Here is a 23,300-nt window from a genome sequence, read left to right on the forward strand (position 1 = left end):
CACCATTAGCTCCAGAGGGAGTCGGAACACAGGTCTCACCTGGGGTTCGTCCCGGAGCCGCGCCGCCGTCCTCCTCACAGATGCCGAAGATAGAAGCCGGATAGAGAAGGCAGAAGACATCAGATCTTCATGAGGTAAGGCGCGCAGCGGTAAGCTGCGCACCATTGCTCCCAGTCTCACACACACACAGAGCAGCACTGAAGGGTGTAGGGCGCAGGGGGGGGAGCCCTGGGCAGCAATAAACCTCACATTTGGGCAAATACAGTTTGATTAGGCTGCGGAGGCAGTAAATCTATGATCCCCCGCCATTTTTATTGAAAAATCACTGGGACCGAAGCCCGCCGTCGGGTGGGCGGGGCTTGATCCTCAGCACTAACCAGCGCCATTTTCTCCACAGAAGCTGCATGAGGAAAACGCTGGCTCCCTGGTCTCTCCCCTGCTGAACTTCACAGGCTGGAAAAAAAAGGAGGGGGGCACATTAGCGACGCAGTGAGTGGGAATTGGCATATTATATATAGAAAAGCGCTATCTGGACATATTTTTCCAGTGTTTTTAAGCGCTGGTGTGTGCTGGCATACTCTCTCTCTATGTCTCTCCTTAGGGCCTGGTTGGGGTTTTGTCCCCTTATAGGTTAATCCCACATCTCATGAATTAAATGAATTCTTTATAAAAGCTTGGGAGACTCCGGAGAAGAGGCCGCAGATCCCCAAAAGAATTTATATGGCATACCCATTCCCTAAGCAGGACAGGGAGATTTGGGAATCACCCCCCACTGTGGACAAGGCCCTGACGCGCTTGTCCAAGAAAGTGGCGCTACCGTCTCCTGACACAGCAGCCCTTAAGGACCCTGCAGATCGCAGGCAAGAAACTACCTTAAAGTGTATTTATTCTCATACGGTGCTGTGCTAAGACCGACAATTGCGTCGGCATGGGTGTGTAGCGCAATTGCAGCTTGGACAGATGAGCTGACAGATCAATTTGATAATATGGATAAGGATACTATGGGGTATATGCAATTGCGGTCGAATTCCCGAAATTGTCGAATTTCGGGTCATTTTCGACCAAAAAAAAAATTCGCCTATGCAATTCAGTGCTTTCCGACCAAAAAACGGACTTTCAAAATTCGACTTTTTGAAATTCGAATTTTTGCAAATTCGACTTTTCTGCAATGATATAAGTGCTGCAATTCGACCAAAGCATATTCAATTCAAGTTTGGAAATTCGACAGCAGTGCTTTTAGACAGCAAATTCGTCATTTTCAATCCGCCACACTTTGGAGGGTGAAAACAAATAAAAAAATTTTAAACATGGTTTTTTTTGTGTTTTTATTTTTGGGAATAGCAGATCTATTTATATTAGAAGGGATTAGGTACTTTTTTTTTTTTTTTTTTGGAGGCACAAATATTATTTATAATTTTTTTAAAATATTATTATTATTATTATTTTTTTTTATTGCTGGAACGGTACAATCCGAAAAAAAAATTGAGTGGGGTCCCCCCTCCAAAGCATAACCAGCCTCGGGCTCTTCGAGCTGGTCCTGGTTCTAAAAATGCGGGGGAAAAATTGACAGGGGATCCCCCGTATTTTTAAAACCAGCACCGGGCTCTGCGCCTGGTGCTGGTGCCAAAAATACGGGGGACAAAAAGAGTAGGGGTCCCCCGTATTTTTAACACCAGCATCGGGCTCCACTAGCTGGACAGATAATGCCACAGCCGGGGGTCACTTTTATGCCGTGCCCTGCGGCCGTGGCATTAAATATCCAACTAGTCACCCCTGGCCGGGGTACCCTGGGGGAGTGGGGACCCCTTCAATCAAGGGGTCCCCCCCCCCAGCCACCCAAGGGCCAGGGGTGAAGCCCGAGGCTGTCCCCCCCCCATCCAATGTGCTGCGGATGGGAGGGCTGATAGCCTTTTGTGATAATTAAAAGATATTGTTTTTTCCAGTAGTACTACAAGTCCCAGCAAGCCTCCCCCGCAAGCTGGTACTTGGAGAACCACAAGTACCAGCATGCGGGAGAAAAACGTGCCCGCTGGTACCTGTAGTACTACTGGAAAAAAAATACCCAAATAAAAACAGGACACACACACCGTGAAAGTAAAACTTTATTTCTTACGTCGACACACACATACTTACCTATGTTCACACGCCGACATCGGTCCTCTTCTCCATGTAGAATCCAGGGGTACCTGAAAAAAAAGATCAATATACTCACCTCAGCCATGGTCCAGAGATACATCCACGTACTTGTAGAAAATAACAAACCGCAAATACCCGACCAAACGGACTGAAAGGGGTCCCATGCTGACACATGGGACCCCTATCCCCGAATGCAGAGAGACCTGTCAGTGACAGCTGTCACAGAAAGGTCTCTATAGCCAATCAGGAAGCGCAACTTCGTTGCGCTCATCTGATTGGCTCTGTGCGTCTGAGCAGACAGCGCATCGCACAGCCCAGTCCATTATATTCAATGGTGGGAACTTAGCGGCTAGCGGTGAGGTCACCCGCCGGTCAGCGGCTGACCGGCGGGTGACCCCCCCGCTAGCCGCTAAGTTCCCACCATTGAAAATAATGGAGCGGCTTTGCGATGCGCTGTCACATCACAGACAGCGCACAGCCAATCAGATGAGCGCCACGGAAGTAGCGCTTCCTGATTGGCTGAAGGGACTTCAGTGACAGGAGTCACGTGATGTCCCGGCATTCGGGAGAAAGGGGTCTGATGTGAAAGCATTGGACCCCTTTCTAGTCCGGTATGGATCGGTGTTCGTTTTTTTGTTTTGCCAAGTATGTGGATTATCTCTGGACCTGGATGTACCTCTGGACGCTGGAAGGTGAGTATAATTTTTTCACAGGTACCTCGGATCGTCGGAGACCGTGGCAGTCGGCGTGTCAACATAGGTAAGTATGTGTGTGTCGGCGTATGAAATAAAGTTTTACTTTCACGGTGTGTGTGTCCTGTTTTTATTTGGGTATTTTTTCCCAGTAGTACTACAGGTACCAGCGGGCCCGTTTTTCTCCCGCATGCTGGTACTTGTGGTTCTCCAAGTACCAGCTTGCGGGGGAGGCTTGCTGGGACTTGTAGTACTAATGGAAAAAACAATATCTTTTTATTATCACAAAAGGCTATCAGCCCCCCCATCCGCAGCCCATTGGATGGGGGGGGGGGGGGGGGGGGGGGGGACAGCCTCGGGCTTCACCCCTGGCCCTTGGGTGGCTGGGGGGGGGGGGACCCCTTGATTGTAGGGGTCCCCACTCCCCCAGGGTACCCCGGCCAGGGGTGACTAGTTGGGTAGTTAATGCCACGGCCGCAGGGCACGGCATAAAAGTGACCCCCGGCTGTGGCATTATCTGTCCAGCTAGTGGAGCCCGATGCTGGTGTTAAAAATACGGGGGACCCCTACTCTTTTTGTCCCCCGTATTTTTGGCACCAGCACCAGGCGCAGAGCCCGGTGCTGGTTTTAAAAATACGGGGGATCCCTGCCCAATTTTTCCCCTGCATTTTTAGAACCAGGACCAGCTCGAAGAGCCCGAGGCTGGTTATGCTTTGGAGGGGGGACCCCACGCCATTTTTTTTTCCGGGTTTTTCCCGTTTTTTAAAATCGCGGCAAAATCCGCCAAATCGGCCGATTTTCGCCCGCGATTCTGGCGAATCCGTTTTTCATTGAATATGGTGAATTCCGGAAGCCACCTTCCGGAATTCACCTGGCGAATTTAGTCGAATTAAAAAACGGCGAAAAATTGCCGCGATTCGCCGTGAATTGCATATACCCCTATATTCCTAACTCTAGCCCATATTAAAGACGCAGTCTTATTTATGAGGGATGCTCAAAGGAACATTGGATTGCTAGCTTCTAGGGCCAATGCCATGTCTGTCTCAGCGAGAAGATCCTTATGGACTCGCCAATGGACGGGTGATGCGGATTCCAAAAAACATATGGAAGTACTACCCTATAAGGGTGATGTATTGTTTGGGGATGGGCTGACGGACCTGGTTTCCACAGCTACAGCAGGTAAATCAAATTTTTTACCATATATTCCCCAACAGCAAAAGAAAGTAACACCCTATCAGATGCAGTCCTTTCGGTCGCACAAGTCCAAAAGAGGTCGGGGATCCTCTTTTCTCGCCAGAGGTAAGGGCAGAGGCGAGAGAGCACCTGCTTCGGCAGGTGCCCAGGAACAAAAGTCCTCCCCGGCTGCTCCAAAACCCACAGCATGACGCTGGGGCTCCCCTGAGGGAGTCCGCACCGGTGAGGGCACGTCTTCGACTTTTCAGTCAGGCCTGGGTCAGTTCGGACCTGAATCCCTGGGTGTTGGAAATAGTTTCCCAGGGTTACAAATTGGAATTCGAGGAGGTGCCCCCGCGCCGATTTTTCAAATCGGCCCTATTAGCTTCTACATCGGAAAGGGATATAGTGTTAGCTGCAATTCAAACGCTGTGTACACAGCAAGTGATAATCAAGGTTCCCCTGCACCAGCAGGGAAGAGGTTACTACTCAACCCTATTTGTGGTCCCGAAACCGGACGGTTCGGTCAGACCTATTTTAAATCTGAAATCCCTAAACCTGTACATAAAAAGATTCAAATTCAAAATGGAATCTCTCAGGGCGATTATAGCCAACATGGAGGAGGGGGAGTTTATGGTGTCTCTGGACATAAAGGATGCGTACCTTCATGTCCCCATATATGCCCCCCATCAGGAATACCTGAGATTCGCTGTACAGGATTGTCATTACCAATTTCAGACGTTGCCGTTTGGACTCTCCACGGCCCCGAGGATTTTCACCAAGATAATGGCGGAAATGATGGTGGTCCTGCGCAAGCATGGAGTCACAATTATCCCATACTTGGACGATCTCCTGATAAAAGCGAGATCAAGGGAGAAATTGCTGAGCAGTGTGGCGCTCTCTCCGAGAGTGCTCCAGCAACACGGTTGGATTCTAAATCGACCGAAGTCACAGTTGATTCCGACAACTCGACTACCGTTCCTAGGTATGATACTGGATACGGAACAAATGAAGGTCTTCCTCCCAATAGAGAAAGCGCAAGACATCCAGAACATGGTCAGAGACCTGCTAAAACCGAACACATATATACAATCCTCTCTTTTCATGGTAACATCGGCACGAGTGGAAAAAAGGCCTGTTTGAAGAAGATCAGGAGTTTTGTCGATCCAGCTGAATGGAATGTATCTAAGGAACGTATTGTAAAGTATAACTTATGTTAATGTTATAGCGCCTGTTTTTGTTTGAGTCCCACACATCCTTTTGTGCTAAATCTGTATAATTTTTTGAATCTTGGGTGAGATTCAATTGTGGTGAATCAGAGTACGGGCAGCTTCCAAGGCGCCATCTACAGGGGTTCACATATTGATATTTCTCTCTTCTTGGGCGGCTGCCCGAGGCGTCTCGGCTTTACAACTTTGCCGAGCGGCGACTTGGTCGGGGTCAAACACTTTTGCTAAATTCTACAAGTTTGATACCCTGGCTGATGAGGACCTAGAGTTTACTCAGTCGGTGCTGCAGAGTCATACGCACTCTCCCGCCCGATTGGATGCTTTGGTATAAACCCCATGGTCCTTACGGAGTCCCCAGCATCCTCTAGGACGTAAGAGAAAATAAGATTTTAAACCTACCGGTAAATCTATTTCTCCTAGTCCGTAGAGGATGCTGGGCGCCCGTCCCAGTGCGGAAACTCTGCAAGAATTGTATATAGTTGTTGCTTACATAAGGGTTATGTTACAGTTGGAATCGGTCTTGGACCGTTACTGTTGTCTGTTCATACTGTTAACTGGTTATGTATGTTCCAGGTTATATGGTATGATTGGTGTGGGCTGGTATGAATCTTGCCCTTGGATTGCTAAATCCTGCCTTGTATTGTCCATCTCCTCTGGGCACAGTTCTCTAACTGAGGTCTGGAGGAGGGGCATAGAGGGAGGAGCCAGTGCACACCCATAGTCAAAGTTCTTTTTAGGTGCCCTATCTCCTGCGGAGCCTGTCTATACCCCATGGTCCTTACGGAGTCCCCAGCATCCTCTACGGACTAGGAGAAATAGATTTACCGGTAGGTTTCAAATCTTATTATATATATATATATATATATATATACACACAAAACATATGGACATTACATTATCTGGGAGCGGTATGAATCATTGTCTTCATTTGATACTAAGCCATTACATCAGCAGGCACATAATAATATGTATAGATTACCACAGAATACAGGTTGAACCCGATGGGCAGTTTGACTCTTTTCAACCTCACTGACTATGTAACCTCTTTTTAGATGACACCAATTCTACCAACTCAGATAGTTTAGTAAATACAGTACTCAAGTTCTTAACTCACTAAATGCCAGGAGTACCCTCCTAAAATTAAACACACATTCACATCTATTTTGGACACTTTATAAAACAGCACAAATTTTGACTCATGTTCCGAGCTGGGGACACAGGACTGTACAATTCATTGGCATCATGACCTACATTAGATATTAAATAAGAGTTTTAGTTGTTCTTTAGTATTACATGAACTGAAAGCCAAACATATACCTTATTTCTGGGAGCTCCTCAATGAACCCGGATTCACATCTGGGGCATGTATACTCCTGCCAAAAAAAGGAAAAGGTCAGATTAAGCAATATAATAAATATATGTATCTCATGGTTGCAGGTCTGTAATTTTTTGAAGATGAATGCCCCGAGTGCCGCACCTGCAACTATGGTTTTTATTCCCTTGTGAGGGCACCGGCAGCAGTAATAGAATTGTTTGTATGGAGTGCCAGCCCATGGATACACACATATATATATTTCAAAAGTTTGGACACACTTTCTCATTCATTTGGATGAGAAAGTGTGTCCAAACTTTTGACTGGTACTGTGTGTGTGTCTACATACATATAATATATATATATATATATATATACATATAATATATATATATATATATATATATATATATATATATATACATACATACATACATACACACACACACACACACATATAATATATTATATATATTTATTTATTTATTTTTCCCCCCAGATAATAATGGCAATCAGGAGTCTTTGAATGCAGCAAAAAGTGTATTATCCAATTCAACGTTTCGGGCATCCACCCCATTGTCGGGACCACATACAGTATGATGTGTTGCGTATAATAATGCTTAGTCTAAAACTTGTTCTACTTCGCAATAGCACATTAAGTAATTGTCAGAATAGGATCTGAGTTGCATTATTAGTATCACATGTGGGAGCATGATGGAACAATGTAGGATTAATAGCACAGGATTAACACTCAGCACTAGTAGTTCATGCATCGGTGGTGCGCCACTCCCTGTCCGAGCAGTGTCCCATGACTGGGAAAAGTTGTGGTGTATCGCTCAACGCTGGTGAATAAATGCCATGCACACGATAACTATTCACAGCGAGGGGAGAGCTTGGGGGCAGCCCAGCATGCTGGACCCAAGAGTGAGAAACAAGGGGCATGTCACGAGACAGAAGTTCCACGCTTGACGCCCTGCCCAAAATTCATGCGAGCGGGAACACTAAACATAATAGGTGAGAACATTTAGCATATCTACACTTACTAGTTATGCTGCTTTTAATTCTGCAAGCAAAATCTCAGATAATTGGCAGCTCTGAAAAGCTATTGTTTAGTAATTAAACCCCAAACAGGGAAGGACTGCAAACTAATTAATCACACTACATTTATTTGACAAATGTGGTCTGCAAATGACAGGTTTATACTGATATGTAGCCTATTGGGATGGTGACCAGAATAGGTGCACAGTGCATGTGAAAGTGATGGATAGGCCACACAGAGTACTTAACCAGGATACAAAGTTTATTGGTAAACAGCAGGTACATGGTAATGCACGAACACAGCGGTATCAAGCAGTGGTAAATGCAGGTAATAGGTGTCTCCTCTTAGAAGCTAAGTACTACACGTGTGCAGAAGCACTTCAGATTGGAGGTCACACCACTCTGCAGACTCTGGGTCCTAGTGCCCGGAGTGTTTCCAGCATTGATTGCTGCTACTCTCCCAACAGTTTACACTCTTACCGGGGTTAAATCACAGAACGCTGCACTTCAAACTAGTTTTGTGACATGATACGTTTTGCTGCTAAAGACAATTTAAGGGTTACATTTACTATCGCTGTAATGGTCAGCTTTGACTGATGGATTTAAAGCAACAAGAGAAATAAATCATACACCAGCCTGGTTTAGCATTCATTTATGTTGCGGTTTTAAAACTCAAAGATGCTAACGACTGGAAGCTTTAAAAGCAAAGAACAATAAATATATCCCCTGGGTCCAGAATTTATCATCTTGCCTACAAAAGAAAAGCAGTTTTAAATAAGACCGTTGTTTTTTGTCATTTTGATCCCTTCTGTGTTTCATTTATCTTCCTAATATTTATCACAGTAAAAGGGGGATAGTGGAATGGGGAAAATTCTGCACAAGATGTGTTCTAGTATTTCTGACCAACTATAAATGTGAAAAGGAAATAACCTTACAATTATGTTATTTTGGTGCTGCTCGCTAGTCAAAAAGTCAAATGAATACAGGATATGTTGCTAACAATAGAATACGACTCTTGTGCAGGGCACACTTTTGTTTGTACAGTTATGATTATTTATATTACAATGATTTTTATAATGCGCAAAGATTGGAGTATATTACCACAACTGTTCAAAATTCCAATAAAAATAATGTTTATGGCATGGACATATACCAAACTTTATAGAGAAGCTGTATTTAGCATGTATATAAATCACCTCGTGACAGGCGAAAGTATACTGTAACTACCACAGACATTGACAACACATACATTTATACAATATTGCCCATACAATATATACCTGGGTTTACAGTGCATCCGGAAAGTATTCACAATGCTTCACTTTTTTCCACATTTTGTTATGTTATAGCATTATTTCAAAATAGAATAAATTCATTTTTCTCTTTTAAAATTCTACACACAATACCCCATAATGACAACGTGAAAAAAGATTTTTTGAGATTTTTGTTAATTTATTAAAAATAAAAAACTAAGACATCACATGTACGTAAGTATTCACAGCCTTTGCCATGAAGCTCAAAATTGAGCTCAGGTGCATCCTGTTTCCACAGATCATCCTTGAGCTGTTCCTACAGCTTAACTGGAGTCCACCTGTGGTAAATTCAGTTGATTGGACATGATTTGGAAAGGCACATCCCTGTCTATATAAGGTCCCACACTTGACAGTGCATGTCTGAGCACAAACTAAGCATGAAATAAAAGGAATTGTCTGTAGACTTCCAAGACAAGATTGTCTCGAGGCACAAATCTGGGGAAGGGTACAGAAAAATATCTGCTGCTTTGAACGTCCCAATGAGCACAGTGGCCCCCATCATCCATAAATGGAAGAAGATCGGAACCACCAGGACTCTTCCTAGAGATGGCCAGCCATCTAAACTGAGCGATCGGGGAGAAGGGCCCTAGTCAGGGAGGTGACCAAGAACCCAATGGTCACTCTGGCAGAGTTACAGCAGTCCTCTGTGAAAAGAGAAGAACCTTCCAGAAGGACAACCATCTCCGCAGCAATCCACCAATCAGGCCTGTATGAAAGAGTAGCCAGAAGGAAGCCACTCCTTAGTAAAAATCACATGGCAGCCCGCCTGGAGTTTTCCAAATTGCACCTGAAGGACTCTCAGACCATGAGAAATAACTCTGGTCTGAGACAAAGATTTAACTCTTTGGCGTGAAAGCCAGGCATCATGTTTGGAGGAAACCAGGCACCGCTCATCACCAGGCCAATACCATCCCTACAGTGAAGCATGGTGGTGGCAGCATCATGCTGTGGGGATGTTTTTCAGTGGCAGGAACTGGGAGACTAGTCAGGGTAGAGGGAAAGAGGAATGCAGCAATGTACAGAGGCATCCTCGATGAAAACCTGCTCCATAGCGCTCTTGATCTCAGACTGGGGCGACGGTTCATCTTTCAGCATGACAACGACCCTAAGCACACAGCCAAGATAGCAAAGGATGGCTTCAGGACAACTCTGCGAATGTCCTTGAGTGGCCCAGCCAGAGCCCAGAATCCAATTGAACATCTCTGGAGAGATCTGAAAATGGCTGTGCACCGACACTTCCCATCCAACCTGATGGAGCTTGAGAGGTGCTGCAAAGAGGAATGGGTGAAACTGGCCAAAGATAGGTATGCAAAGTTTGTGGCATCATATTCAAAAAGACTTGAGGCTGTAATTGCTGCCAAAGGTGCATCAACAAAGTATTGAGCAAAGGCTGTGAATACTTATGTACACGTGATTTTAGTTTATTTTTAATAAATTTGCAAAAACCTAAAAAAAACAAACACTTTTTTCACGTTATTATGGGGTATTGTGTGTAGAATTTTTAGATTTTTTTCCAGTTTCATGCAACATAACAAAATGTGGAAAAAGTGAAGCGCTGTGAATACCTTCCGGATGCACTGTATGTCAAATGCAGAAATAAGTGAGGCGTTCAACTGAATACACATCAAATGCCACTTAAATTATAGACATACTGGGGTATATTCAATTGAGGTCGAAAACTGCCGTCTGTCGAAAAGACGGCAGTTTTCGACTTTTTACGGTCGAATCCTGATTCGACCTATTCAATATTTAGCAACATTTTTCGACAAGTCGATAAATTCGACTTGTCGAAAAGCACGTGGATTGGCGGAATAGCTGCCGATCCACGTGTTTTTGTCGAAAACGGGGCCAAATCAGACAGGTTTTGGCCCCCTTTTCGACCATCTCAGTCAGACATCAAAATGATGTCGGACTGAGATGCGGACCCAGAGGAGGCGAGGGGGGGAGCCGCAGGGACAGCCGGCGGACATACAGGCAGATCAGCGCTACAGTAGCGCTGCAGCTGGATGTCACTCAGCCGCCTGACCTCACGGCAGCTTCCACCCGGCTCCAGCACGCTGCTGGAGCCGGGTGGAAGCTGCCGTGAGGTCGTGCGGCTGAGTGACATCCAGCTGCAGCGTTACTGTAGCGTTGATCTGCCTGTATGCCCGCCGGCTGTCCCCCCGCGGCTCGCCCCCCTTCTCCTCTTCTGCGTCCCGTCATTAATTCGACTTGAAAAAGTCGAATTAAAGATGTGATTGAATAGGGGTTGTCGGGTTCATTCCGACAAATATATGTTGGAATTGATCAGACTTTAATTGAATATACCCTACTGCAGGCATTCCCAACCACGGTCCTCAAGGCACACCAACAGTGCAGGTTTTAGTGATATCCAGGCTGCAGCACAGATGGTTAAATCAAAATAACTAAGCTACTAATTAAGTCACCTGTGCTGGAGCCTGGATATCACTAAAACCTGCACTGTTGGTGTGCCTTGAGGACCGTGGTTGGGAATGCCTGCCCTACTGTATGAGTAAAAACACCATGAACAGTCAATTTAAAATCTTTCCAGCATTACTGCATCCATCCAATAGCTTTGCTCACACAATGATCCATGTATAGAATACTGTACAAAGGTTTTAGGCAGGTGTGGCAAAAATTAGCTGCAAAGTAAGAATGCTTTCAAAAATAGAAGTTTTAATAGTTTATTTTTATCAATTAACAAAATGCAAAGTGAATGAACAGAAGAGAAATTAAAAACAAAATCAATATTTGGTGTGGTCACCCTTTGCCTTTAAAATAGCATCAATTCTTCTAAGTACACTTGCACACAGTTTTGAAGGAATTCAGCAGGAAGGTTGTTCCAAACATCTTGGAGAACTAACCACAGATATTCTGGGGATGCAGGATTGCTCTAATCCTTCGGACTCTTCATGTAATCCCAGACAGACTCGATGAAGTCGAGATCAGGGCTCTGTGGGGGCCATATCATCACTTCCAGGACTCATTCTTCTTTATGCTGAAGATAGTACTTAATGACTTTGGCTGAATGTTTGGGGTCGTTGTCCTGCTGCAGAATAAAATTGGAGATCAGAGGCCTCCCTGATGGTGTTGCATGATGGGTAAGTACCTGCCTGTATTTTTCAACATTGAAGAACAAAGAAACGGGCAACATTGAGGACTGTAGACGCAGTGGTCGGCCAAGGAAACTTAGTGCATCAGATGAAAAACACATCATGTTTACTTCCGTTCGAAATCAGAAGATGTCCAGCAGTGCCATCAGCTCAGAACTGGCAGAAACCAGTAGGACCCTGGTACACCCATCTACTATTCGGAAAAGTTTGGCCAGAAGGGGTCTTCATGGAAGAATTGTGGCTAAAATGCCTTAACTGCAGCGTGGAAACAAGGCCAAGCTACTCAACTATGCATGAAAACATAGGAACTGGGGTGCAGAAAATGGCAGCAGGTGCTCTGGACTGAGGGGTACAAATCTGAAATATTTGTCTGTAACAGAAGGCAGTTTGTTCGTTGAAGGGCTGGAGAGAGATATAATAACGAGTGTCTGCAGGCAACAGTGAAGCATGGTGGAGGTTCTCTGCAATAATAGGAATAATGGTGTCCTCAATGCTGAGAACTACAGGCAGGTACTTATAATTCATCATGCAATACCAACAAGCAGGCGTCCGTTTGCCTCCCAATTTATTCTACAGCATGACAACAACCACCAAACATACAGCCAATGTCATTAAAAACTATCTTCAGCATAAAGAAGAACAAGAAACCCTGGTAGTGATGATATGGCCCCCACAGAACCATGATCTCAACATCATCGAGTCTGTCTGGGATTACACGAAAAGATAGGATTTGAGCAAGACTACATCCACAGAAGAATTGTGGTTAGTTCTCCAAGATGTTTGGAACAAGCTCCCTGCAGAGTTCCTGCACAAACTGTGTGCAAGTGTACCTAGAAGTAATGTTTTAAAGGCAAAGGGTGGTCACACCAAATATTGACTTGATTTAGTTTTCTCTTCATTCACTTTGCATTTTGTTAATTACTAAAAATAATAAGATTTTACTTACCGATAAATCTATTTCTCGTAGTCCGTAGTGGATGCTGGGACTCCGTCAGGACCATGGGGAATAGCGGCTCCGCAGGAGACAGGGCACAAAATTTAAAAGTTTGACCACTAGGTGGTGTGTACTGGCTCCTCCCCCTATGACCCTCCTCCAAGCCTCAGTTAGGATACTGTGCCCGGAAGAGCTGACACAATAAGGAAAGGATTTTGAATCCCGGGTAAGACTCATACCAGCCACACCAATCACACCGTACAACTTGTGATCTGAACCCAGTTAACAGTATGACAAACGTAGGAGCCTCTGAACAGACGGCTCACAACAAGAACAACCCGATTTTTTTGTAACAATAACTATGTACAAGTATTGCAGACAATCCGCACTTGGGATGGGCGCCCAGCATCCACTACGGACTACGAGAAATAGATTTATCGGTAAGTAAAATCTTATTTTCTCTGACGTCCTAGTGGATGCTGGGACTCCGTCAGGACCATGGGGATTATACCAAAGCTCCCAAACGGGCGGGAGAGTGCGGATGACTCTGCAGCACCGAATGAGAGAACTCCAGGTCCTCCTTAGCCAGGGTATCAAATTTGTAGAATTTTACAAACGTGTTCTCCCCTGACCACGTAGCTGCTCGGCAGAGTTGTAATGCCGAGACCCCTCGGGCAGCCGCCCAAGATGAGCCCACCTTCCTTGTGGAATGGGCCTTGACAGATTTAGGCTGTGGCAGGCCTGCCACAGAATGTGCAAGTTGAATTGTGCTACAAATCCAACGAGCAATCGTCTGCTTAGAAGCAGGAGCACCCAGCTTGTTGGGTGCATACAGTATAAACAGCGAGTCAGATTTTCTGACTCCAGCCGTCCTTGAAATATATATTTTCAATGCTCTGACAACGTCCAGCAACTTGGAATCCTCCAAATCGCTAGTAGCCGCAGGCACCACAATAGGCTGGTTCAGGTGAAACGCTGAAACCACCTTAGGCAGAAAGTGAGGACGCGTCCGCAGTTCTGCCCTGTCCGAATGGAAAATCAGATATGGGCTTTTATACGATAAAGCCGCCAATTCTGACACTCTCCTGGCTGAAGCCAGGGCCAGTAGCATGGTTACTTTCCATGTAAGATATTTCAAATCCACCGATTTGAGTGGCTCAAACCAATGGGATTTGAGAAAATCCAAAACTACATTAAGATCCCACGGTGCCACTGGGGGCACAACCGGGGGCTGTATATGTAGTACTCCTTTTACAAAAGTCTGGACTTCAGGAACTGAAGCCAATTCTTTCTGGAAGAAAATCGACAGGGCCGAAATTTGAACCTTAATGGACCCTAATTTGAGGCCCATAGACAATCCTGTTTGCAGGAAATGTAGGAATCGACCCAGTTGAAATTCCTCCGTCGGGGCCTTCCTGGCCTCACACCACGCAACATATTTTCTCCAAATGCGGTGATAATGTTGTGCAGTCACCTCCTTCCTGGCTTTTACCAGGGTAGGGATGACCTCTTCCGGAATGCCTTTTTCCCTTAGGATTCGGCGTTCAACCGCCATGCCGTCAAACGCAGCCGCGGTAAGTCTTGGAATAGACACGGTCCCTGCTGAAGCAGGTCCCGTCTTAGAGGTAGAGGCCACGGATCTTCCGTGAGCATCTCCTGAAGTTCCGGGTACCAAGTTCTTCTTGGCCAATCCGGAGCCACGAGTATCGTTCTTACTCCCCTTTGCCGTATAATTCTCAGTACTTTTGGTATGAGAGGCAGAGGAGGAAACACATACACTGACTGGTACACCCATGGTGTTACCAGAGCGTCTACAGCTATTGCCTGAGGGTCTCTTGACCTGGCGCAATACCTGTCCAGTTTTTTGTTGAGGCGGGACGCCATCATGTCCACCATTGGTCTTTCCCAATGGACCACAATCATGTGGAAGACTTCTGGATGAAGTCCCCACTCTCCCGGGTGCAGATCGTGTCTGCTGAGGAAGTCTGCTTCCCAGTTGTCCACTCCCGGGATGAACACAGCTGACAGTGCTAACACATGATTTTCTGCCCAGCGGAGAATCCTTGCAGCTTCTGCCATTGCCCTCCTGCTTCTTGTGCCACCCTGTCTGTTTACGTGGGCGACTGCCGTGATGTTGTCCGACTGAATCAACACCGGCTGACCCTGAAGCAGAGGTTTTGCTAGGCTTAGAGCATTGTAGATTGCTCTTAGCTCCAGTATACCACCATAGCAGAGACACTCTTGTCCTTGTGGACAATTTTATCCGCTGATGCATCTGCAGATGCGATCCGGACCATTTGTCCAGCAGATCCCACTGAAAAGTTCGTGCATGGAATCTGCCGAATGGAATCGCTTCGTAAGAAGCTACCATTTTTCCCAGGACTCTTGTGCATTGATGCACAGATACTTTTTCTGGTTTTAGGAGGTTCCTGACTAGATCGGATAACTCCCTGGCTTTCTCCTCCGGAAGAAATACCTTTTTCTGAACAGTGTCCAGAATCATCCCTAGGAACAACAGACGTGTCGTCGGGATCAGTTGGGATTTTGGAAAATTCAGAATCCACCCGTGTTGTTGGAGCACTACTTGGGTTAGTGCTACTCCGACCTCCAGCTGTTCTCTGGATCTTGCCCTTATCAGGAGATCGTCCAAGTAAGGGATAATTAAGACGCCTTCTCTTCGAAGAAGGATCATCATTTCGGCCATTACCTTGGTAAAGACCCGGGGTGCCGTGGACAATCCAAACGGCCGCGTCTGAAACTGATAATGACAGTTTTGGACCACGAACCTGAGGTACCCTTGGTGTGAAGGACAAATTGGAACATGAAGGTAAGCATCCTTGATGTCCAAGGACACCATAAAATCCCCTTCTTCCAGATTCGCTATCACTGCTCTGAGTGACTCCATCTTGAACTTGAATTTTTGTATGTACAGGTTCAGAGATTTTAGAGTTAGAATCGGTCTTACCGAGCCGTCCGGCTTCGGTACCACAAATAGCGTGGAGTAATACCCCTGTCCCTGTTGTAGGAGGGGTACCTTGACTATCACCTGCTGAGAATACAGCTTGTGAATGGCCTCCAATACCGTCGCCCTGTCGGAGGGAGACGTTGGCAAAGCAGACTTTAGGAAACGGCGAGGAGGGGACTTCTCGAATTCCAACCTGTAACCCTGAGATACTACCTGCAGGATCCAGGGGTCCACCTGCGAGTGAGCCCACTGTGCGCTGAAATGTTTGAGGCGACCCCCCACCGCCCCTGAGTCTGCTTGTAAGGTCCCAGCGTCATGCTGACGCCTTTGTAGAAGCCGGGGAGGGCTTCTGCTCCTGGGAAGGAGCTGCTTGTTGCAGTCTCTTACCCTTTCCTTTGCCTCGGGGCAAATAGGAATGTCCTTTTGCTCGTTTGTTCTTATAGGAACGAAAGGACTGCGGCTGAAAAGCCTGCGGCTTTTTCTGCTGGGAGGTGACCTGGGGTAAAAAGGTGGATTTTCCGGCCGTTGCCGTGGCCACCAGATCCGATGGACCGACCCCAAATAATTCCTCCCCCTTATACGGCAATACTTCCATATGTCGTTTGGAATCCGCATCACCTGACCACTGGCGCGTCCATAAACTTCTTCTGGCAGATATGGACATCGCACTTACTCTTGATGCCAGAGTGCAAATATCTCTCTGTGCATCTCGCATATAAAGAAATGCATCCTTTAACTGCTCTATAGTCAGTAAAATACTGTCCCTATCCAGGGTATCAATATTTTCAGACAGTGACTCCGACCAAGCCACGCCAGCACTGCACATCCAGACTGAGGCGATTGCTGGTCTCAGTATAACACCCGTATGTGTGTATATACTTTTTAATGTATTCTCCAGCCTCCTATCAGCTGGATCCTTGAGGGCGGCCGTATCAGGAGACGGTAACGCCACTTGCTTTGATAAGCGTGTGAGCGCCTTATCCACCCTAGGAGGTGTTTCCCAGCGCGCCCTAACCTCTGGCGGGAAAGGGTATAATGCCAATAACTTCTTTGAAAGTAGCAGTTTTCTATCTGGGGTAACCCACGCTTCATCACACACTTCATTCAGTTCCTCTGATTCAGGAAAAACTATCGGTAGTTTTTTCACACCCCACATAATACCCCTTTTTGTGGTACTTGCAGTATCAGAGATATGCAAAGCCTCCTTCATTGCCGTGATCATATAACGTGTGGCCCTACTGGAAAATACGTTTGTTTCTTCACCGTCGACACTGGATTCAGTGTCAGTGTCTGGGTCTGTGTCGACCGACTGTGGTAAAGGGCGTTTTACAGCCCCTGACGGTGTCTGAGACGCCTGGACAGGTACTAACTGGTTTGCCGGCTGTCTCATGTCGTCAACCGACTTTTGTAGCGTGCTGACACTATCCCGTAATTCCATAAACAAAGCCATCCATTCTGGTGTCGACTCCCTAGGGGGTGACATCACCATTACAGGCAATTGCTCCGCCTCCACGCCAACATCGTCCTCATACATGTCGACACACACGTAACGACACACAGCAGACACACAGGGAATGCTCTGATAGAAGACAGGACCCCACTAGCCCTTTGGGGAGACAGAGGGAGAGTTTGCCAGCACACACCCAAGCGCTATAAATATATATAGGGACAACCTTAATAAGTGTGTTCCCTTTATAGCAGCTCAGATATTATAAATATCGCCAATAAGTGCCCCCCCTCTCTGTTTTTACCCTGTTTCTGTAGTGCAGTGCAGGGGAGAGTCCTGGGAGCCTTCCTCGCAGCGGAGCTGGGCAGGAAAATGGCGCTGTGTGCTGAGGAGAATAGGCCCCGCCCCCTTTCCGGCAGGCTTCTTCTCCCGGTTTTTTTGGAACCTGGCAGGGGTTAAATACATCCATATAGCCCCAGGGGCTATATGTGATATATTTTAGCCAGAATAGGTATATTACATTGCTGCCCAGGGCGCCCCCCCCCAGCGCCCTGCACCCTCAGTGACCGCTGGTGTGAAGTGTGCGGAGAGCAATGGCGCACAGCTGCAGTGCTGTGCGCTACCTCATGAAGACTGAGACGTCTTCTGCCGCCAGTTTCTGGACCTCTTTTCTATTCGGCATCTGCAAGGGGGTCGGCGGCGCGGCTCCGGTGACCCATCCAGGCTGTACCTGTGATCGTCCCTCTGGAGCTAGTGTCCAGTAGCCTAAGAAGCAAATCCATCCTGCACGCAGGTGAGTTCACTTCTTCTCCCCTAAGTCCCTCGTTGCAGTGAGCCTGTTGCCAGCAGGACTCACTGAAAATAAAAAACCTAACAAACTTTTTCTAAGCAGCTCTTTAGGAGAGCCACCTAGATTGCACCCTGCTCGGACGGGCACAAAACATAACTGAGGCTTGGAGGAGGGTCATAGGGGGAGGAGCCAGTACACACCACCTAGTGGTCAAACTTTTAAATTTTGTGCCCTGTCTCCTGCGGAGCCGCTATTCCCCATGGTCCTGACGGAGTCCCAGCATCCACTAGGACGTCAGAGAAAAACTATTAAAACTTCTATTTTTTTAAAGCATTCTTTCTTTGCAGCATTTTTTCCACACCTGCCTCAAACTTTTGCACAGTACTGTATGTCTGGGTGTATCTCTTACTGTATAAATTATATATCTATCATACATCCTTTGCACATAAATTTTCAAAGCATGTGCAGCATTATATTGTCAGAGTGCTAAGATGTGCAACATATAGGAGTGTGATAAAAAAAAAATAGTAGAGAACGCAGTGTCCCTCAGTTTTTGGTGTCATCCATCATACAGTGTAGCTGACAGATGCTGCTGCTCATGGAATGCTTAGTAAGAGTGGGTGACCGCTCATGCATACACAGGAGTTAGGTGATCCCTAATGCCGTTGGCAGTGCAAGGGCTTCTTTACTCTTGTGTTTTACTGGAATCGCATAAGTGCTGTTTTGGGGGAGGGGGGAGGGTATGGAGATAGGTGTACTATCTACTTACAGCTCAACATCAGCTGTGGATTCAATTACTACTATTTGAGATTACATAATAAAATTTTTATTCATTGCCTATAATCATGTAATGGGTTCTTCTCTATTTGTTTTCATTAACACTGGGTCTGCAAAAACATGTTGTGGGAAAAGAGAAGACAATAGTAACTAAATAGTTAAACTGGGCATACACAATACACTTATCTGGCAGATCGTCTGCCTGGTTGGAATGAAAATCAGCTAATGGATGAGCGTAAAGGACAATCGACCTTTTGCTCCCAAACACTGGAAAATGGACAATACCTGTCACTCAGGAAAATTGTACGCCCAGTTTAAAAGGTTTTCAAAGAACATATAGATTCAGTATATTGTTTCAGGAGTTCACCTAAATCAGGTCTGCTCATTAACGGTGATAAAGCCCATAGATAAACCAATTATACTGTCACTGGGTCATACAGTAGGAAACTCCGCATGGCCGCTGCCACCTGCTTACTGACACAGGCCTACCTAGCTGCCTCGAAGCGGGGGTTCATACACCTGTAGGAAACTAGAGAAAGCCGGGATCCGGCTGACAGTCTGCCTTCCCTCTCGGAGGGCATGGGATGAGGCCCGGTACATACATGGAGCAGCACACGCTGACTGAGGAAGCCTCGCTGGCGGTGACACTTATCCGCCCCACACTCTATACATAATGCGGCTCCCAGATACCCGGGAGCGATGGAATACTACACACGGCCAGGCCTGGCAGGGGCCTAGCGGCGGCCTCACGCTACCATACAGGGGCCCCAGCATGCTGGCACAACAGGTGTCACTGCTGAATAAGCCCCAAAGTGCCCCCGCTTCCATCCCCCTCAGCGGTACAGTTACCGGCCGGACTGCCCGTCCCATAACTGACAGCCTGGCAGAAACCGTAGCCAGGGCTATCTGGATCCCCTCACCCAAAGCCTGCGGGTTTCTGGTCCCCAACCCCCGGGACCTTCTCTCCCCCTGTGCAAGGCCTCTCACCGGGAAACGGGGTCTGATCTCGACTGAACAGTTATGACAGAAGTACCGCCCGGCCTCTGGCAAAGCCTCCGCCATTTTCCGCTGCCCTGCAGATGACGCACGTCAACGTCAGCACGCCGCGACCGCTGGACGGCGAGAGAGAAGGGACTCATCACGTTCAACTGAACGCGCGGAAATAAAGGGTCACTGTCTCAGGGACACAGGTCACTATGCAGGTGGAGTAGAGGCAGGAAGAGGGTTGGTTCTATATCGGAGGGGCTGAAGGGACCTTGTGACGTATTGAGGGGAGGAGCTACGTCACCAGGGGGAGGAGCTACGGGCGAACAGGGTACCCGAAAAGTTCGCTCGCCACGCTTCGGGCACGGTGGCTCGCTCCGCTCCGCTTCGCTCACCACCTAATTACTAAAGGTAATAGTTGGTGGCGTGGATAGTAGAGGAACTATCCCGCTGGCCTAGCTCCTCCCCCTTGCGTCGTAACTCCTCCCCCTTACGGAAAAGGTCCCTTAGCCCACTTGATTCTAGCATCTACCGCAGGAAGAGGTCAGACAAGGGATAATCCATATGTCTGCTAGTAACAGGCTGTTAGGTGGTAATCAAACTAACAGAGTCTATACACCATTTAATGAATTCGTTATATGTTTAGAGACCTCAATAGTTAGAGATGACTGCAATGTGTATGTTATTCTCTTTTGTTTTACAAATAAAGTGTAAGGGAGTAATTTATTTTTCCCTATCTCCATGACACCCTCTCTCTCTCTCACTCCTCTCTTTCGCTCATTACCTATTTCTCTAACGTCCTAGTGGATGCTGGGGACTCCGTAAGGACAATGGGGAATAGACGGGCTCCGCAGGAGACATGGGCACTTTAAGAAAGAATTTAGATTCTGGTGTGCTTTGGCTCCTCCCTCTATGTCCCTACTCCAGACCTCAGTTTGAAACTGTGCCTGGACGAGCTGGGTGCTGTTCAGTGAGCTCTCCTGAGCTTGCTGTGAGAAAGTATTTTGTTAGGTTTTTTATTTTCAGGGAGCTCTGCTGGCAACAGACTCCCTGCATCGTGGGACAGAGGGGAGAGAAGCAGCCCTACTCTCTGAAGCTAGGTCCTGCTTCTTAGGCTACTGGACACCATTAGCTCCAGAGGGATCGTACACAGGATCTCACCCTTGTCATCCGATCCCAGAGCCGCGCCCCCGTCCCCCTCGCAGAGCCGGAAGACAGAAGCCGGGTGAGTATGAGAAGCAAGAAGACTTCGAAATCGGCGGCAGAAGACTCCGTTCTTCACTGAGGTAACGCACAGCACTGCAGCTGTGCGCCATTGCTCCCACACACCTCACATACTCCGGTCACTGTAAGGGTGCAGGGCGCCCTGGGCAGCATATGGACCTCTTTTGGCAAAAGTACACATATATACAGTTGGGCACTGTATATATGTATGAGCCCCCGCCAAGAAAATGTATATTTAAGCGGGACAGAAGCCTGCCGTTGAGGGGGCGGGGCTTCTTCCTCAGCACTCACCTGCGCCATTTTTTCTCCACAGCTCCGCTGAGAGGAAGCTCCCCAGGCTCTCCCCTGCAGATACACAGTAGAATAGGGTAAAAAGAGAGGGGGGGCACATAATTAGGCGCAAAAATCAATATAAACAGCAGCTACTGGGTTAACATTAAGTTACTGTGTTATTCCTGGGTTTATAGTGCTGGGGTGTGTGCTGGCATACTCTCTCTCTCTGTCTCTCCAAAGGGCCTTGTGGGGGAATTGTCTTCAGATGAGCATCCCCTGATTGTGTGGTGTGTCGGTACGTGTATGTCGACATGTCTGAGGTAAAAGGCTCCCCTAAGGAGGAGATGGAGCAAATGTGTGTGTGAGTGGTGTCTCCGTCGACAACGCCGACACCTGTTTGGATATGTGAAATTAAGTGCTAAGGTAAATTTATTGCACAAAAGATTAGAGAACAGACAGGGAATCTACCCATGTCTGTCCCTATGTCGCAGAGACCTTCAGAGTCTCTCAATGATCACTATCCAAAATAATAGACACTGATATCGACACGGAGTCTGACTCCAGTGTCGACTACGATAATGCAAAGTTACAGCCAAAATGGCAGGAAAGTATTCAATATATGATTATTGTAATAATGTTTTGCATATCACTGATGACTCATCTGTCCCTGACACAAGGGTACACATGTTTAAGGGGAAGAAAGCTGAGGTAAATTTCCCTCCTCTCATGAAGAAAAAGAGCGGGAATCTCCAGACAAGAGATTGCAGTTTCCCACAAAGAATTCTCAGGGAATATCCTTTCCCTACTAGGGCCAGGATACGATGGGAATCTTCCCCTAGGGTGTCACGTTTGCCCAAAAGGTAGCGCTGACTTAACAGCTATCCTCAGGGATCCTGCAGATAGCATGCAGTAAAAGTACTTTGAAGTCCATTTACACACATTCTGGTACACTACTCAGACCGGCGATTGTGTCGGCATGGGTTTATAGCGCTGTAGCAGCGTGGACAGATACCTTATCAGCAGAGATTGAGACCCATGTATGTATATATATATATGTATATATATAGATATATATATATATATATATATATATATAAAAGATGCTGTCTTAGATATATATATAAAACATGCCCAAAGATACATTAGTCAACGCTATGTCGATTTCTGCTTGACGTGTCCTGTGGAACATGCAATGGACAGGTGATGCCGACTTAAGAGGCATATGGAAGGTTTACCTTACAAGGCTGAGGATTATGTGGAGAAGGGATCTCGGACCTGGTCTCCACAGCTATGGCTGGTAATTCTGATCTTTTGCCTTATATTCCCGCACAGTCTAGGAAAGCACGACATTATCAAATGCAGTCCTTTCGATAACAAAGAAACAAGAAAGTCCAAAGTGCGTCCTTTCTTGCCAGAGGCAGGGGTAGAGGAAAGAAGCTGCACAACACAGCTAGTTCCCAGGAACAGAAGTCCTCCCCGGCCTCTACAAAATCCACCGCATGTCGCTGGGGCTCCACTAGCCACAGGCGGAGCTAGGCCCGGTGGGGGCACGCCTTTCGAAATTTCAGCCACAAGTGGGTTCACTCCCTGTTGGATCCCTGGGCAATAGATATTGTGTCTCAGGGATACAAGCTGGACTTCGAGGAGATGCCCCCTCACCGACGGCCCTGCCGGCTTCCCCCCACGAGAGGGAAATAGTGTTAACTGCAATTCACAAATTGTATCTTCAACAGGTGGTGGTCAAGGTTCCCCTCCTTCAACAAGGAGGGGTTTATTATTCGACCATGTTGTAGTCCCGAAACCGGACGGTTCGGTCAGACCCATATTGAATTTAAAATCCCTGAACATATACCTGAAAAGGTTCAAGTTCAAGATGGAATCGCTGAGAGCGGTCGTCGCA

The 23,300-nt window shown here is 46.8% G+C and overlaps 1 protein-coding gene across 1 annotated transcript in view; it reads right to left on the bottom strand.

Annotated features, from left to right (window-relative positions):
• The window catches only part of RNF126 (ring finger protein 126), a 99,551-nt gene extending 79,411 nt beyond the window's left edge, over positions 1-20,140 (bottom strand). The window contains exons 1-2 of the mRNA XM_063914483.1: positions 19,907-20,140; positions 6,548-6,603 (exon numbers count right to left, since the gene is read on the bottom strand). Coding sequence (XP_063770553.1) covers positions 6,548-6,603; positions 19,907-19,981 — 131 coding nt within the window. The 5' untranslated portion in view covers positions 19,982-20,140. The remainder of the gene's footprint in view (positions 1-6,547; positions 6,604-19,906) is intronic.
• Between the last annotated feature and the right edge of the window lie 3,160 nt (positions 20,141-23,300).

Source organism: Pseudophryne corroboree, chromosome 1, assembly GCF_028390025.1.
Source record: "Pseudophryne corroboree isolate aPseCor3 chromosome 1, aPseCor3.hap2, whole genome shotgun sequence".
Lineage (NCBI taxonomy): Eukaryota > Metazoa > Chordata > Amphibia > Anura > Myobatrachidae > Pseudophryne > Pseudophryne corroboree.